At 44.1% G+C, this 17,866-nt stretch overlaps 1 protein-coding gene across 2 annotated transcripts in view; it reads right to left on the bottom strand.

Annotated features, from left to right (window-relative positions):
- DNAAF11 (dynein axonemal assembly factor 11) overlaps positions 1-17,866 on the bottom strand; it is a 76,753-nt gene that overhangs the window by 19,967 nt on the left and 38,920 nt on the right. For both annotated transcript variants that reach the window (XM_049632886.1, XM_049632887.1), the window contains 3 exons: positions 15,644-15,709; positions 11,073-11,142; positions 10,025-10,120 (listed from right to left, as the gene is read on the bottom strand). In XM_049632886.1, the coding sequence (XP_049488843.1) occupies positions 10,025-10,120; positions 11,073-11,142; positions 15,644-15,709 (232 nt within the window). The remainder of the gene's footprint in view (positions 1-10,024; positions 10,121-11,072; positions 11,143-15,643; positions 15,710-17,866) is intronic.

Genomic DNA, 17,866 nt, shown 5'->3' with positions numbered 1-17,866 from the left:
GGGGGAGTGGACAGATGGGTGGGTGGGTGGACAGATGGGTGGATGGATGGACGGATAGATGGATGGGCGGGTGGATGGATGGGTGGGTGGATGGATGGGTGGGTGGATGGATGGATGAATGGATGGATAGATGGATGGATGGGGGGGGGTGGGTGGATGGATGGATGGATGAATGGATGGATAGATGGATGGATGGGTGGGGGGGTGGGTGGACGGATGGACGGACGGATGGATGGATGGGTGGGTGGACGGGTGGACGGATGGATGGATGGATGGATGGGTGAATGGATGGAGAGATGGGTGGATGGATGGACGGATGGGTGGATGGGTGGACAGATGGGTGGGTGGGTAGATGGATGGGTGAATAGACGGATGGCAACTAATAGGACTTATAGAAAAGACCCCTAAAGATGCCTGTTCTTGTCTCTTTGTCTACAAATGGGGAAGAGGCAGGAGTTCTATGAGAGCTGCGGCTTCATGCATGCTGGGCTCTGCTGGCGCTGGGTCTACCTGGAGGAAGAGGCATGTCGGGAGCCTTGGGAGATCCCAGAGGTACAACTATGACACTCATCTCTGAGCCAGTAACATAATTCCAAGTTTAAGCAGAAGGGAAGAGAAGCTACTTAAGAAGAATCTGAGCCTTTTTGAAACTGAGACTTAGGAAGTGAGGGGTGAGGGCAGATCTGGGCCCGCAGGTGGTCATGGTCAGTGAGTGGATTCAACAGGGAGAAGACAGGAAGAACGCCCTAAGAAACCCACATCTTTTTTTTTTGGTCTCTTCCACAGTAATTCACACAGTGCTTTATTCACACTAAGTGCTTAGTAAATCTTTAATGGATTGACTATTTTAATTGATTAATTAATAATTCATTGATTTTCTAAAGTTTTTTATAATTTGGCAGGAAGTTTTTGAGTTTTAGTGCCTTACTTCCACACATGCTAAATAATTCCCTCATCTGATACAAAAAACTTTCATATAACTTATTAATGGGTGTAGCATGTCTTTTCTCTACCACCGTTCTACTTAAGTATACACATGGCAGTGTCTTCCCCCATGCCTCATAAGTGATTTCTAAAAATGTCTCATAAAGCTTCCAAACTGCCTAAGTCCATTAAATACCAACCTGCACTGATGTAAGCCACTTACCTGATCTGGACGGTAGAGTAGTTGAATCAGTTACTGGGTAAACAGGACTCAGCAATAAGGCCCAGCCCTACACCTGAAATGGACTTATTTTCCACCAATCCTACATCAACTACAGAGGAATTGGGTCAGTTGTAAGTTCTCCACCTTTGTTACATGTTTCTGGTGTTTATATTTATTAGTTATCCATAATTCCAGTGTTGAACATTTAAAAATGTGAGGTTCAGAGTCCCGGAAGAGAAAATTATTAATATAAAACTTCAGAATCTATATAATTTTTAATTTGCCTCTGGCATTAGAGGAAGTTTACATTAATCCAAATTCATTGTTGATATTTTAATAATTTCATTCTTTCTTAACTGTGCCCTGATTGACTTTGCTAAGAGAAGCATGTAATTCACTGAGTCTAATGAAAAAAAGATTTCTTTAAAGAAAACAAAATGTTTTTTTCTATTTAAAGAAAGGTCATTAACCCACAATTTTAGAAAATATATAAATTACCATAGGAATGTTATTTAAAAATCTTTGAACAGATAAAAATACCTATATAAATTAAACATTTTTGAAGTATATTCCATCTCAAACAAGTACATACCTGGCAGCAAAAAAAAATTTAAATTTTAGAAAAAATGATCAGAAAAATAAGAAAGATAGAAATATTGGCTATGATCCCAAAGACACCCAAGTAGTCTGAGGAAAATTTTAGAAGGTGCAATTACTGACATTTATATGTAAAATCAATATGACAGTTGCAGAAGACAGCTACATGGCTTTGAAATAAAAGTAGAAGAAATCTAACTATCAAACAGTTCCTCCAAAATTCTTTTATACTTGTTAATGCAATCTTATCTGACAGTTCCCCCTGGATGATCATCTCCACACAACAGCCTAAAATTGAAGACGGTGTTTTATTAAGTTAGGACAAACATCAAGGATGATCATGATGCTTCCAAAGCAAAGACAACATCCTTTTACAGTCTTGCAAGAGATAGTCTCAGTGGGAGATATCCTCCATGGACCTGGAAAAGTTCATGGTTTTTCTTGCCAGCAGTAGTTTGGAATTGCTGTGGTGTTTATATCATCCCCTTCCCCCCGCCCCCACCATAGGTTCTCAGGGTCGGTTTATTACTATTCCAGTTTCTTCTCCGCTTAGGCGGAGCTATCCTGAGGTGTTCTGCAATATCTCCTAAAGCTTTCCCCCTGGGGTAGCTAGCTTCATAGAGCGCTCTCTGCTGGCTACCTTCCTTTCCTTCCCTACTTCCTGACCAGCAGTCCCTTCCCACTCAAGTAAATTGCCGTACTCACATCCCTACACTAGGTTCCTCTTCGGGGAGACCTGAAATTAAAACAGTATTTTACAATCTGTGTCTCACAATTTAATATCTATAATAACTGTGGCTGTCTGAAGGTTCCCGGCAAGAAGGAAGAGCGGCAACCTGGCAGAACCAGATTCCAAAACACTGGTAGTGTTTCAACTGGATCCCATTCATGTCTCTGTGTGCCTAATTTATCTTTGAGTGTGCACTCGATAGTTACTTAAAAACTACCTATAGATGTGTGTGTGTGTGTGTGTGTGTATGTGTGTGTATGTGTGTGTATAGTCTAAAATAAAATGGTTGAATGGATAGATAGATATTCACATACATATATATGGCCAGTCTCACCTGAGACTACCTTCACTCAAGTTCAAGGCTCAAGTTAGGGCCATTTTGATAGCCATTGAGACAGGCTGCTAGACCTTCTGAAGGGCTGGCCGGCTGCTTATTCACCTTGCTCTTAGGTTACAGTCCATCAGAGTGCCCTCTCAAAGCGGGTATGGTTTACCAGAGTCTCCACCCATAGACTTATGCTTTTTTCTTCTCATCCCTGTGTGGCCACTGAAAGCCATTCCTTCTGCATCAGTGGACAGTAACTGTTCACTGCCACATTCGGTACTGATATTATTCAGGTGTTTCAAATATGCAGCCCACCTTCCTCAATTTTGTTCAGCGTCATTATTGCTCCCGATGACCTTGCTGGCAATCAGCAGATGATGTAGCTCTCGGTGTCATTCAGAGTCATGAGATGAGGGGAGATTCCCGTAGGGAATGAGTATACATAGGGAAGAGAAGGGGCCCCAGAATTGAATGACTGCCACGCCCACTCTCGGAGGCCAGGGTACGAGAAAGAACCAGCAAAGCAGCAGGTAGTGGCAGAGGACATCCAGTGAGCAGGAGGATCCAGTGGCATAGGAAGAGAAGCGAGTAAAAGTGGTGTGTATCTAACGCCAAGTAAACAAACGTTTACAAGTGGAGGGACCGATCGTGGTGTAAAAAGCTTCTGAAAGGGCAAATCAGAAGATGAGGGCTTAGTAACGTGGACGAGACCGGAGACCTCAAAGAGATGTTTCCACGGAGGGGAGGTGGGGGGTGTGAATGCCTAGTTGGGGTTGGTTCTTTCTGAGGAAAGAATTGAAGCAGCAAAATACAGATGTCCGTTCCATGAGTTCGGCTGTAAAGCAGATGATGCCACTACCTAGAAGCGGATGGTTTTATTTTGTACCGGTTCATTTGAAAGAAGGAAGATGTATTTAGCACGTTTTCTAATGCAAGATGCAGAAAGGGGAAATTCAATTCTTCTCTCTAGAGAGAAGAGAAAATTGTCAGAGAGAAAAAAAGGTCTCTCAAGAGCCAGTGGCAATGGGACCCAACACACACACGGAGAGTTTGGATAGATCACAGCCAGGTGGTTGGGCGAGGAGGCCAAGCGAGGGAAGACGCGACCGTTGGGGTATGTGGAAAGGACCTTGTTTTGCTTCTGTTTTATTTCAATGTTGGAAGTTTGAGAAATGAGCTGAGGCTAAGAAATATGTTCAGAAAAAGGAGAAGTATGAATGGAACAGGAAAAGCTAGCAAGATGAGCAGGCAGCCGTCACTACAGATCCACTTGAAATTAATAAGCAGAGAGTAAAAGTGAGCTTAGGTCGGGTGTATCATACGTATATCCGAGTCGAGGGCAAGTGCGGAGAAATACGTGTCCAACTAATAAAGACAAGGGAGTCTGAGACTGTGTTTTAGGATCATGGTCTGTGATGTTCACCTTAATGTGTGACCTTCACCTCCAGTGCTCAATACAGCAGACTCCAGCAAGATGTTCACCAACTGAAGCCGTAAATATAATTTGCTGTTCAGTTGAGATAGCAACTTCCTTAATCTCGGTTAATTATTCGGAAAGAACACCCAAAGGAAATCACGAAGCGTACGCTTGGAGTGTTCCTGTAACTTGTCAGTTGAGAATCTAGATGGGAGCTTAATTTAATGACTCGGAGCAAGCTTCTCAGTGAATACAAAATTTCTGTTAAATCTTGTTAAGCTGGACTGTAATGAGATCATATGCCAAACATTCCCAGGCTGATGATGGTAAGATTGTTTATGTACATGTAACTTAGTCTGACCACCCATTGAAGAAAACATGCTGAAGGCCAAGCATAAACTCAGGCAGTGTGATGGGAAATAATTCCACATAAAATGGGATTACAATCCTCTGTATGGGACCTAAAAATAAACCTCAGTAAATCTGTAGTAGCTCTGGAGAGAAAACCACACACATACCAAAAAAAAAAAGTTCTGAGGGATGTAAAATAAGAATAATAAATGGAAAAACATACATTATTAAACATACGGTTTTGGTTACGTAAATATATTAATTCATTCCCGTAACAATCTATAGATTCAATAAAATATCAATCATAAAAAATGTTGATTAATAGAGGAAGGGACGTTACCAATTAATGGGACAATATTAGTCACTGGTAACAACGAATAACATGAATTAACAGTAAACAGAAATGCAGTGTGTGTTATGTCCCAAGTTCTTCTAACATACACAAAGCTACATATATTAATTTATATAATCCTCACAATAACCTTTTGTAACATGAGTGATTATTAATATCATTTAATGGACAGGGAATCTGAGGCACAGAAGGATTAATAATTTGCCCACGGCCATACAAATGCTGAGTACAATTACCCGGGTTTAACCTGGGTTCTCTGGCTCCAGAGCCCCTTCCTTAATCATTTCCCCTGCTTCTAAACTGCAATGACAACAAAAATCCCAACAGCACTTTTGGAGGCAGAATTAGATAAAACTATTTTAAAGTTAACCTGCATGGAAAAATAATAGGGAAACGGTTGGGGGAGAAAATAATTAAGCAGGAGATTCACGTTCCAATACTAAATGTATTTCATCTATTTTTTAAATTCTTAAAAAATGTTAAGGTTTATTTATTTTTGAGAGAGAGAGAGAGAGAGAGAGAGAGAGAGAGAGAAAACATGAGCGGGGGGAGGGGCAGAGAGAGAGGGAGACACAGAATCCGAAGCAGGCTCCAGGCTCTGAGCTGTCAGCACAGAGCCCAACGCGGGGCTCGAACTCACAAACTGTGAGATCATGACCTGAGCCGAAGTTGGGCACTCAACCGATTGGGCCACCCAGGTGCCCCATTAAATGTATTTCAAAGATGCACTTAAGGTATTCACTCATTGAACAAAACTTAACACCTTCTCTTTGTCAGGCTCTGTTCTCAGTGCCAGTGACAGAGTACTGATAAGAACAGACAAAAATCCCTGTTCTCATAAATCTTAAATTCTTGTTGAGGGGGATAGACAAAGAAATAAACAAATATATAGGCTGTTAGGTCGTGAGACAGTCTACGAAGAATATATAGCAGCAAGAGGGATAGTGAATGCTAGGGTAAGGAGGGGATGCTTTCTAGATACAGGGATCAGAAAAGACCCACGGATAGGAGGACACTTGAATAGAAACATGGAAAAGTTGAGAGAGCAAACCATGAGGGTATCTGGGGGAAGAGCATCCCAACAGACCGGACGCTAGGTGCAAGCGTCCTGTGGTAGAAGGCTGTTTGTCCTGTTTGTAAAATAACAGGGAGGCCAACATGGCTGGAATGATCAGAAGGTAAAATGGTACAAGATGATGTCAGAGGGATAATGGCAGGGGGAGGTGGTCAGGACGTTTCACCTTTAACTCTGAATGATACGGGAAATGGGACTTGATCTGACTTACATATATTATAAAACCATCATTCTGGCGGCTGTGCTGACAAAGGAATTACCAACACTTCTCCAAAAAAAAAGACTGAGTTTGATAGAGGACACCCAGGGGCCACGTCCCTTGACTGGATACGTCTAATGTAATAAAAGGCTGCACACACTGGAACTGAGATTCTCTCTACCACGCCCCCAAAACTAAGGCTAGTGAATAAAACAGTGCTAGAACCTAAGGGAAAAAATGCCACTAACCCGTGAACAGGACTGCGAAAAAACTCACGAAACAGAAAGTTTCCTACTCCTCTGCCTGCCATCTGAGCAGTGGATTGCCCGATGCTACCCTGCCGGGAGAGCTGGAGTATGTCTTCATCCACTACCACACTCATCAACGGTAGCCAAGACATTGGCCCTTGAAGTCATGGTGGAGAAGGTACGGTAGGGGACGGCATCCTGGGAGACATGGCGCCCACAAGTGAAGTTATAAGATGGTACGTGAAGACAGAGGAATTCCAGCAGCACTCTAGGGATTGTGACATTTGTATATCAATTACATCTATCCACAGGACACAGACTCAGTGGCGGATGTTGGGAAGCATCTGGTGCTGTGGATGGCAGGAGGGGAGAGCCTCTTGGAATGTGGGCCTGAGCTGGGAGGACCCACTGGCATGTCGGCGACAGAAAATTTAGCCACGACCCCTGTGACAGGGAGCAGACTCGATAAAACTTGCCTACAAGCACGCAGTCCGCAAAGATCCAGCCCCATTTAGGAGTAAGAAAAGGGAAAATTATTAATTTGATGTCTAAGACCAAATGCTGGAGGAAGGGTCTGATGAGAAATATTATAGAATTTTGTGGATTCGATTACAAATTTTACGTCCTTGGAAATCGTACACACCCTTGAATTTCCACCAATAAACACAATATAATCATCACAGCACAGACACAATCAAACAGGTCAGCTCTTTGCAGTATTCTTTACAAATATTATCATAAAAGGGAACCAAATATCACATCTGATCTTCTTTTCGTTAATTTAGAGTATCCCAATATTAAAAACTACTAAAGGGCACGTTGGGTATTTCTGGAACTAGGTTATCAATATGTTAAGTAATGACAACATTATTTTGTGAATGAATCAAAATTGTACCTAAGGGTCTACCCGACTTTTACGAGATGCTTTACAATTCCAAGTCGCTGCCTCAGTAATTATAATGCAGCCAGATGCAGTCAATTCCACAGTAAGTTAGAGGCCTGGACATACAAATAGCTCAGTAGTTTGGTACTTCAAGAGTTTCTATGAAGATGTCAATTTTCAGTAATGCATACTTTTAATAGTACGCATAAGTAAAGTCAGGGTTCTGGATTTTTCACTTGTGATGATGTTTAAGAGAAGGGTTTTGTTCTTTGAACTTTATAGTCCTTGCAAATATCTCACTCATGAATGAAAACCAACTATTTTGGGGCAAGAAATTATTCTCCACAGGTTGTTTTCACTGACTATCTTTCAGTTTGAGGTGTGCAGTTTAGTGATTTGACAATTAAAGTCTTAGAGGAGAACACAGGCAGCAACCCCTTCGACATCAGCCGTAGCAATCTCTTACTAGGTATGTCTCCTGAGGCAAGGGAGACAAAGGCAAAAATAAACTATTGGGACCTCGTCGAAATAAAAAGCTTTTTGCACAGTGAAAGAAATAATCAACAAAACTAAAATTCAACCTCCTGAATGGCAAGAATATATTTGTATATGACATGTCTGATAAAGGGTTAGTATCCCCAAAATACAAAAATCTTATAAAACTGGGGTGCCTACGTGGCTCAGTCAGTCGAGTGTCGGGCTCTTGATTTCAGCTCAAGTCACGATCTCGCGGTTTGTGGGTTCAAGCCCTGCATCGGGCTCTGTGCTGGTAGTGCAGAGCTTGCTTGGGATTCTCTCACTCTCTCTCTCTCTCTCTCTCTCTCTGCCACCCCCCTCACTTGCTCCCTCTCAAAATAAGTAAACTTTAAAAAACTTCCAAAACTCAATACCCCCCAAACAAATAACCCAATTAAAAAATGGGCCGAAGACCTGAACAGACATTTTTTCCAAAGAAAACATCCAGATGGCCAACAGACACACGAAAAGATGCTCAACATCACTGGTCGTCAGGGAAATACGAATCAAAACTACAATGAGACATCACTTCACACCTTGTCAGAATGGCTAAAATCAACAACACTGGAAATAACACGTGTTGGTGAGGATGCGGAGAAAGGGGAGCCCTCTTGCACCGTTGGTGGGAATGCAAACTGATTATCTACCTTTTAAAAGTAAGAGACATATAAAGGAATGCTAAGAGGGATTAACTGAATAATAATTTAAAAGAAATAAGAACAGAGATAACGCGTATCGATGTTTGTTGAACATAGTAGTCTAAAACCTTAAAAATAGATACCTCAAAGGAAAAATGTTATTCGTAGTTTATGAGTGAGAACAAAATTGAACCATTCTGAGTCCCTCTATGTAAATTATCTCATCTTCAATGGCGCTCTTCTAGGATGCTTTTTAATAAGCCGCTTTCTATACTTTTCATGTGTCTTTAACATGAAAAATGTCATGTTTCAGTTCGAATGGAAGTTGCAAAAAAAAAAAAAGAGATTGCTGATCACAGCATCACACACTTGTGTAGATCAGAGGACTGAGGTAATTAGGTTATCTCTCAGAGTTCCCTATGGGCTATCCTAATTAGCATACAAGCACTTCCCTAACCGGTCGTAGTTACCAAGGACAATGTGATTCTTACGGCTGTGTTTGCCATCTTATTGCCCGACAGCACATTGTATTTGCTTTTTTTACTGACTCAGAGCAAAAATACATACTTGATCACCCATAATCGATCTGTTACAAATCTGGCTATGGGAAAATGAAGGATTAATAAATTATTATCGAAACCTTACTGGTTAATCAAGTTTATTCTCTGGGGCAGACACCCCATCCCCATTGTCCTGTTTTTCCTCAAGACCAGAACCCCATTTGACTGGCTCATCTACTCTGCCCCTTTGAAACCTGAGTGGCTAGGGCAAAGCTGACCCCACCCCAGGTCATGGGAGGAGATAATAGTAACCAATATAAAATAATAGAAACCAAACAAAGTACTTCTATCCCTTTGGCCAGAGATGGGTTTCATTGCCCAAGGTTAAGTTAATCAAGACTTGCTGGGCTCTTCAGCTAAATCGGCCTGATTAGTCCAGAGGAACTTTTGTTCCAAGGTGACTGGGAGGCTCATCTCTCTGTGTCTGTCCCTGATTCTCCGTTTGTCTATCTTCATGCAAGGGAAGGACAAGACAGCGTGCTGTCCCCGTGGCTGCGAGCGCTCCTCTCAGGAAGGAAGCGAGTCTGAGGACAAAGCTAACATATTGGAGAGACCCTGACCCTCCCCTGTCCGAGCCCTCCCTACCTTCTGGAGATGAAACACTTCTTTATGGTTAAAAGTACTGATCGCCATGTAATAGATGTGCTCGTGATACCTGTCCCACTTGGAAGGACGAGGGGACTCACACACAACAACCCCCACCGCCGCTCTGGCTGCAGAGGTGGGAGGGGGCTGCAGAGGCGAGAACAACTGGCCGAGTGGTGACGGGGTGAGGCCCCCCCCGCCCCCCGCCCCCGGGTCCCAACTGTGCCCCAGTCTCAGCTCTGTTCTCACACGTCCTGGTTCTCCTGCCTTAGCTGGGGTGAGTGGATCTTCTGGTTCCCTCAACCAAAAGTAGCCATCATTAGCTTTGATAGGTCAAGTTCCTTCAGGAGCCGACGCGCCCAGGCTGGAAATCGATCCAAGTGACAAGTGACATGGCTTACCTTGGGCATGCAGATCACCAGATGCCCTGTCGTCTGAGATCGCTTAGCAGAGCTGCTGTCCGGCTTCACTTCGGCAGGAAGAACAAGCTGAAATGGCTGACGACAAACAGGAAGTTTGCATATTACGAGAGAGGGTTACTTCAAGAGGCATTTTCATTACAAATTCAAGATCCACCGTGCCATTTTAAAAACAACGTGCTTAGACTTAGGAAAAAAAGAACCCATGTCCGGGCTACGCTTGATGTGCAGGAACTGTTTGACCTGTTTTAATGGATGGTCTAAAGAACAGTCATCGATGACAAACAGCAAAATAGTCATTGGTCCGTTTATGTTAACATGACTAATAATAAAGGATAAAACTCCTTGTCATGAACTATCAATGTATTTCCATTTTAAAGTCTTTATAGGACTCCTGTGAATGCTCATAATCAGCCAAAAATACTATTTCAAAAATTATAAAATTACAATTGCTGTGAATGAAATCATTGACAATTTAAAGCGGGTACATAATTTAAATATAATCTCAAGCATAGGCTACCACATATATAACCATCTACTCAGCTTTGGAACAGTACTAACACAACAGAAATAAGTTAAAAATATTAATTTTATGGAGCTAAACCGTGGCTGGTCAACAACCATTCCCATTGTATACCATTCCCATTGTATGATATCATGTGTCCAGGGGCGCCGGGTGGCTCAGTTGGTTAAGCATCCGACTTCGGCTCAGGTCATAATTTCATGGTTTGTGGGTTCGAGCCCCACATCAGGCTCTGTGCGGACAGCTCGGAGACCAGAGCCTGCTTCGGATTCTGTGTCTCCCTCTCTCTATGCCCGTCCCCTGCTCGTGCTCAGTCTCTCTCTCTAAACTAAATAAATATCAAGAAAAATTGTTAAAAACGTTTAAAAATCATGTGTCTAAACAGCAGCTCTCTGATTGGGCTTCTTTTTTCCTATTTTCATATTGCTCTAACAATTTTTGAGGCAACCTAGCTGAGTTGCAGACTTAGCTTTTGAAATTGTTAACAGTCGACTGCATTATACTTACCTTCCCTTTGACCATGACCCGTACGTAAGTTGGTTGCACATCTACATCGATTAAAGAGGTGTCCATATACCTTCAAAATCAAACATGTCAAATCTTAGAATTTTCACAAACATTAAGCTTAAAGAAGTGCAAATAAAAACTAACATTTAAAGAACAGTGTTAGGGGTGCCTGGGTGGCTCAGTCGGTTGGGCGTCCGACTTCAGTTCAGGTCATGATCTCACGGTTTGTGGGTTCGAGCCCCGCATCGGGCTCTGTGCTGACAGCTCAGAGCCTGGAGCCTGCTTCTGATTCTGTGTCTCCTTCTCTCTCTGCCCCCCGCCCCCCACTTGTGCTCTGTCTCTCCCTGTCTCTCAAAAATAAATAAATGTAAAAAAAAAAATTTTTAAAGAACTGTGTTAAATGAAAGAGAGGTTTACAATTTCCATGCTGAACAGGTCTTAAGAAGTTTGTCTTACATTAATCCCTAAACCAAAGGAAATTCAATATATCAGCAATTTCATTTTTAGAGCCACAAGTACACTTGGCATTGATTGCCCCTCACCTAAAAATATCTGCGGCCTGAAAACACCAGAGGTTTGCAAAGAAAAAAAACAACCAAAAAACAAAAAACAAAAACAGCTTGCCAGGTTCTTTCATGAATATTTTATTTTAAGCCCTTAAGACTGACATGAATAGCCAGGGATGTTGAGCCTACTACGCGTGGGGCCTGCAGATCCCCACTCCCTCTTCCTTAGCTGCTCTCTGTCCCCACAGCTGTTCTGCAGCTGCCACAATGCCACCCCCCCACCCCCGCAAGACTGGCTTTGCTTCTCCCTGCCAAGCTACCTCCTGCTGATTAAGCAAAGCCTTCCATCTATGGCAGGGACCCCAGGATCGGCTGGTAATAGTTCTCCTTGGCTTTATGAACAAATCAAAGATTTAGGCTTCATCTCGCTTGTGTAGACAAACGATTATACGTATAATTGGACATTTAAAAATATTGTGTTGGGCGCCTCGGTGGCTCAGTCGGTCGGATGTCTGACTCGGGCTCAGGTCAAGAGCTCACGGTTTGTGAGTTCAAGCCCCACGTCGAGCTTGTTGCTGTAAGCGTGGATCTTCTGTCTCCCTCTCTCTCTCTCTCTCCCTGCCCCTCCCCTGCTCACGCTCTGTCTCTCAAAGATAAGTAATCATTAGAAAAATACTGATTGTGAACTTTAGCGAATGCAGCGAGGATTCAGAAATCACAAACATTAAGGAGAACACCAGGGCCGCAGGCACAGGCCTGGGTCACACTGACGGTGAGGAATTGACCCCACCCCCTCTTCCTCTGTTACCTTGGACGACATTCCTTAACCCCTCCCCGCCTGTTTCCTCACCTGGAAAATAAGGATGGGAAGTGCCCCGCCCCCTAAGATCGCAGTCAAGACCCAGGCATGGCGCCTAGCCCGGAGCTGGCGTTGACAAAGCATCATGCTTGTAATAGTAAAAATAAAAATTCTCTCAACAATACCAAGGCTGGGCAAGGTCTCCCCGAACCTCGTTGAATATCTACCACGCTAAAGGATCACATCTTCTCGTTCACGCGTGGGGCCTCCTCAAGCGTTCATCTGCCCCTCCCTACGAGGTCCTCGCGTGCTGTTCGCCTCTGCCCAAGACCGCCTTCTGCTGGTCCTCTGCAAAGCCCACCACTTCTCATCCCGCAATCGTCAGTGCTCAGTCCAGCAGCTTCCCTGAGCATCCCCTATACACGGACCACCGGACTGCAGGACCCCCGGGCGCCACCCCCGGACTCTGGCCCTTCTTGTGCAGCACCCTGACTTATTAGACGCCTGCCTGTTTACTTCTGGCTCCCCCATGGGGCCGTAAGCTCTAGGACAGCAGAGACTTGTCTTTGGAATGTGCAAGTGACAGCCTCCCTTGCCCGGTACATAGGAGGTGTTCTACTGATATTTCTGGATAGAGACAGAAAGAATATATGAACGAACGAATGAACGAGCACATGAACGAACGAATGAACGAACGAATGAATGAATTTAACTTTCAGACATACGTCCATGCGCCAACGAAGATCACAAGGAGTGTTAGTGTCATCAGTTCAGACAGAATCGTGGGAAGGGGAGGGAGGGATTTTACTACCTAGACAGAAGTCGCACCACTCCTTGAAAAAGTGCACGACAGGGGCATGAGGAAAGTCTTCGTTCGGGGATTGAACATGAAGAGGCCAAGAGAGCTACAAAGAGAAAGGGGTACACATTCATTAAACTCCAGGAATATGACCAAAAAATGGAAAGAACTAAAAGGATGAATGAGAGTGTTTAATGAAACACAACAGAAAGGGAGCTCGGGTTGCTGCAGGGTCAGAGGACACAAAATCAGGAGAAGAGCTGGGCGCTCTTTAAAGGCAGATGGACTGGCGGTGCGTGGGCAGGAGAATTAACAGGAGGTGAGATGGGGCACCTTGTCATGAGAAGGAAGGAACACACGAAGGACTAGCCCTTCCTCACCAGAGCCGAAGGTGGAAACAACCCAAATGGCATCAACCGGTGAGTGGGTGAACAGAAATGTGGTCCATGCGGACAATGGAGTATTACTCGGCCGCAAAGAGGAAGGGAATTCTAATACCCGCTACAACACAGATGAGCCCCGAAGACGTTACGCTACGTGAAAGGACACAAGACCACAAGTGATTCCGTTTATACGAAGTATCGAGAATTGGCAAATCTATAGAGACAGAGCGCAGGTTCGCGGGGGCCAGGGCACAGGGTACGTTTCTCACTTCCCTGTGAAATGACCACTTAGTGGCCATGCGCTTCCGTTCTGCGGTGATGAGGTTGTCCTGGGGCTCAGCGGTGGTAAGGCCGCACGGCATCGTGAAGTTACCGAGTGCCTCCGAATCGGACACTTGAAATGGCTGAAATGGCGAATTTTAAGTTATGTGTATTTTACCACAAGTAAACAAAGTGGGACGTCGGGCTGTGAGTACATGTCCTGGCCCCTCTGATTACTGTAGTTACTTTGACAAGACTCGATCTCTGGAAATTTACTCCCTTTTGGATAAATTTCAGGATAACAATCCCTCTTCCTTCACTGGGTTACTGGAAGATCAGATGAGATAGAGCCCACAAAACGGGCCTTAGAAAGAGAGAGGACTGTATTAAAATGCATGCATGTGAATGTTCACTGGCTCCCATTACCAGTATTCATTCATTCACTCACTCAGGCGTTCATTCATTCCTGCACTCACACCTTGTGGGTGCTGGAGACATAAGGAGGGCCGAACAAAGTTCCTGCCTTGACCGCACATTTAAAAAAATGCAAGTAAATTAACAGTTTGTCAGGTAGAAATCAGAAAGCGCGAAGAGGTGGGAGGAAGTGCTGGGGTAGGGGTAGGCACTGTTTTACATCGGATAGCGGGGCACAGGGGCCTCCGTAATGAAGTGACATGTGACCAGAGGCCCGTAGGAAGTGAGGCAGCCAGCCACATGGGCACCCAGGGTGATGGCGGTGCAGGCAGAGGGATGCGTGGGTGCAAAGTCCCGAGGCACCAGTGTGTCTTGAAAAGGCTGGAGAAGTGGAAAGACCCTATACGTGGACCCTGAAGTCAGACGCATGAAGGACAGTGAGCCGAAACCTACAATCCTAAAGAAATGAGGCAGGGACGCAGCCAGGGGAAAAAGTATCTGCTGGAGGTAAAAAAAAAAAAAAAAAAAAATCTGCGGGGTGTACCCCTGGGTCTCTAAGAGGGGACTGGAAGGCGGGGGGCCACCACCCGCCGCCTGGTGCTTACTGTCACATCAGAGTGATTTGGAAAAAACAAGGAGGAATATAAAAGGACAGCGGCAGTAGGGAAAGCCGAGGGGCCCGTGGTATCAGCGTTAGGAAACAGCAAAGCTCTGACAATTATGTAAACTAGGCCTGAGCGGCAGGGCCAGGGTGGCTCAGTCGGTTGAGCTTTAGAGTCTTGGTTTCAGCTCAGGTGGTGATCTCAAAGTCATGGGCTGGGCGAAGAGCCTGCCTGGGATTCTCTCTCTCCTGTCTCTCTGCCCCTTCCCCCGGTTCATGCGCCCTCCCTCACAAACAGGATTTAAAAAATTAAAAGTGGCTCAGTTGGTTAAGCCTCTGACTTTGGCTCAGGGCAAGATCTCACAGCTCGAGAGTTCGAGCCCTATGTCGGGCTCTGTGCTGACAGCTCAGAGCCTGTCACCTGCTTCTGATTCTGTGTCTCTTTCTACCTCTGCCCCTCCCCTGCTCATGCTCTGTCTCTCTCTCTCTCTCAAAAGTAAATAAACATTTTTAAAAATTAAAATTTAAATTAAATTTAAAAAAGGTTAAAAGTAAATAACTAAACTCTGCCTTCCAAACAGAAAGTCCAAAGTTCGTAGCCCTGGGATTAGGGGTTTATTTACCTCTGCCTTTGTTTTCATTTTCATGCTTTTTAAAATTACGGTAAGTTCTCGGGCTTAAAAAACAAAACAAAACTTCTTCGTTTGGCAAACCAAATTCCATTACAAAATACTTCAGGACTCAAGAGATGGCACTGAGAATGACACCAGAGAAGCCATTAAGTAAACCCATAATAAAATGACTTTACCTATAGACAGCAAGGTCCAGGATGATCTGGTTACGTTTTTCATCATCTTTCAAGGAGAAGTCAAGTCTAAGGAACAATCAATCCGTTGGGGGGAAGAAAAAAAAAAGATGACGTCTTTAGCAATACTGTCCAGGTATCCCACCCCTTATCAAAAGTAAACTTGATAATAAGTATATACTAATCCCCGACGACAAACTTATTCTGGGAGGTGTTATTTAAAACTCTCAACGGAAACCTACAACACACGCATACATTATTTATTTACCTTGTTGAAATGTGAGAATCCTAAGGCAAACTACATACAAAAAAAGTAGCATTGGTGCAGAGATAGAGACATCTGGTGGTTAAAGCTTTCTTTTCGATTTCATTCAAGTTTGTTAGAAGCAAAACTAAAACGCTGGGATTGCTTATGGGGAAGAAAATGTCATATCTGCCTCCCTCACCCAGCGTTCTATCCCTTCAGTTTTAAATCGTCCTGTCTTCCTTCTTTCTCCTTGCCATCTTTTTTTTTTTCTCCTTTCATTGTTGACCTTTGCACCACCTTGGAAAATGCTGAGACCCTGCCCATGATCTATCACCTCCATACAGACGAAGAAACAGAGGTTCAGAGAGGTTGACACAGCTGGGAAGGCGGCCATGTGAGCCTGGAGAGGCAGGATTTCAAAGCCCTACATCTTTCAACTATACCGTACGGCTCGGTCTGAGGTATAACTTCCATAGTGTCAACATACCATTCAGAATTATTTGGCTGATTTATTTTGAGCATTTCACTTGTCATATCATTCTGTAAAGTATATAGTAAAACAATATTAAAGGATGTATGCTAAATCGTTTGGAACAATTTGGCCATCAGCAAGATGTCTGTGTGGGGCCGTCCCTTTTGGTGCTTTCAATGACCCGGCCATGCGGGACTCCTTCAGTTGCTCAAATGACCCATCCCTTTGTGATCTCCTCTCAGGAGCTTTCTTATGTGCCGGTCCCTCTGCCTTGATTGCTCATGCCCCAATTGTCCAGCCAGCCAACTTGAACTCTCTCTTCGCAGATGATTTGAAAGGTAATTTCAGAGAGGTTTTCTACGGTAGAGATTGCTATTCATTCCCTCACGGTCCGCTTCCCCTTTCCCCACAGTAATAGGACCGCTGATTTTAACTAGGAACATGGCCGTGCAGAATAAAGGTGACACTTTCCTGCACCCCCCGCAGCTGGATATAGTTATGATTTAGTTCCCTGAAGGAGAGCATTATATGGCACTCTCCAGGAATTTCCTTAAAGAGAGGGCGCATGTGTCCTTTTCTCCCTCTCTTCTTCTTCCTCCAGTTGGATGGAAGAGACTATGGGAGACCCAGTCATGAACTGCAAAGACTACTTAGCAAGCTACTGCAACTCTCCGGGCAAGAGGCAGACGACACGTTCTAAGGTGGCGGGGGGATGGCGTTAGTGAGAAGCCGTGGATTCAGGTGATATTGAAGGAAGAAATTATAAGGTCACTGATAACATGAACGAGAGAAGAGTCAAGGATGAATCCAAGGTGGATGCTTGCTACTGAGTTGGAGAACGCTGGGGAACGAGACGGAAAGTGATCGTGGGGATAGAAATTAGGACTTCTGTTTCTGTCATGGTAAGTCTATAATACCTATCTTATAATCCCATGGCGAGGACAAATAGCTCATTAAACATCCAAGCCTTGAGTTCAGGGAAGAGGTTGGATCTGGTTGTAATGTACAGATGGTGTTTAAAGCCATGGAATTTGGTGAGAGCGTCACAGAGTCAACGTGAAACAAGAAGGCAGCTGAGGAGTTGGCCACCACTTAGGTACATCACAAAGAGAATCTGGCAAAGCCTATGAAGACGAGCAGGTAATAAGGTCAAAGAATCTGAAGCAAAGGGAAGAAATTGCTTTAAGGAAGATGATGATCGGTTTGGTCAAATTTGCTGGGTCAAGTACATAGGGCCTGAGATTTTAAATGATGTGACTGAACATAGGGATAATGTGACCACGGAACACAAAAATGATGTGACCATGGAACACAGAGATGATGAGAACACAGAACATGGAGATGATGTGCCATGGAACATGGACATGATGTGACCACGGAACACGGAGATGATATGACCACGGAACATGGGGATGATGTGAACACAGAACACAGAGATGATGTAAACAGAAAACATAGATGTGAGCTGAACAGAGAACAGAGAGCTGATGTGAACATATAGAAATGA

This window comes from Panthera uncia, chromosome F2, assembly GCF_023721935.1.
Source record: "Panthera uncia isolate 11264 chromosome F2, Puncia_PCG_1.0, whole genome shotgun sequence".
In the NCBI taxonomy this organism is placed as follows: domain Eukaryota; kingdom Metazoa; phylum Chordata; class Mammalia; order Carnivora; family Felidae; genus Panthera; species Panthera uncia.
This window is presented reverse-complemented; position numbering and strand designations above follow the sequence as displayed.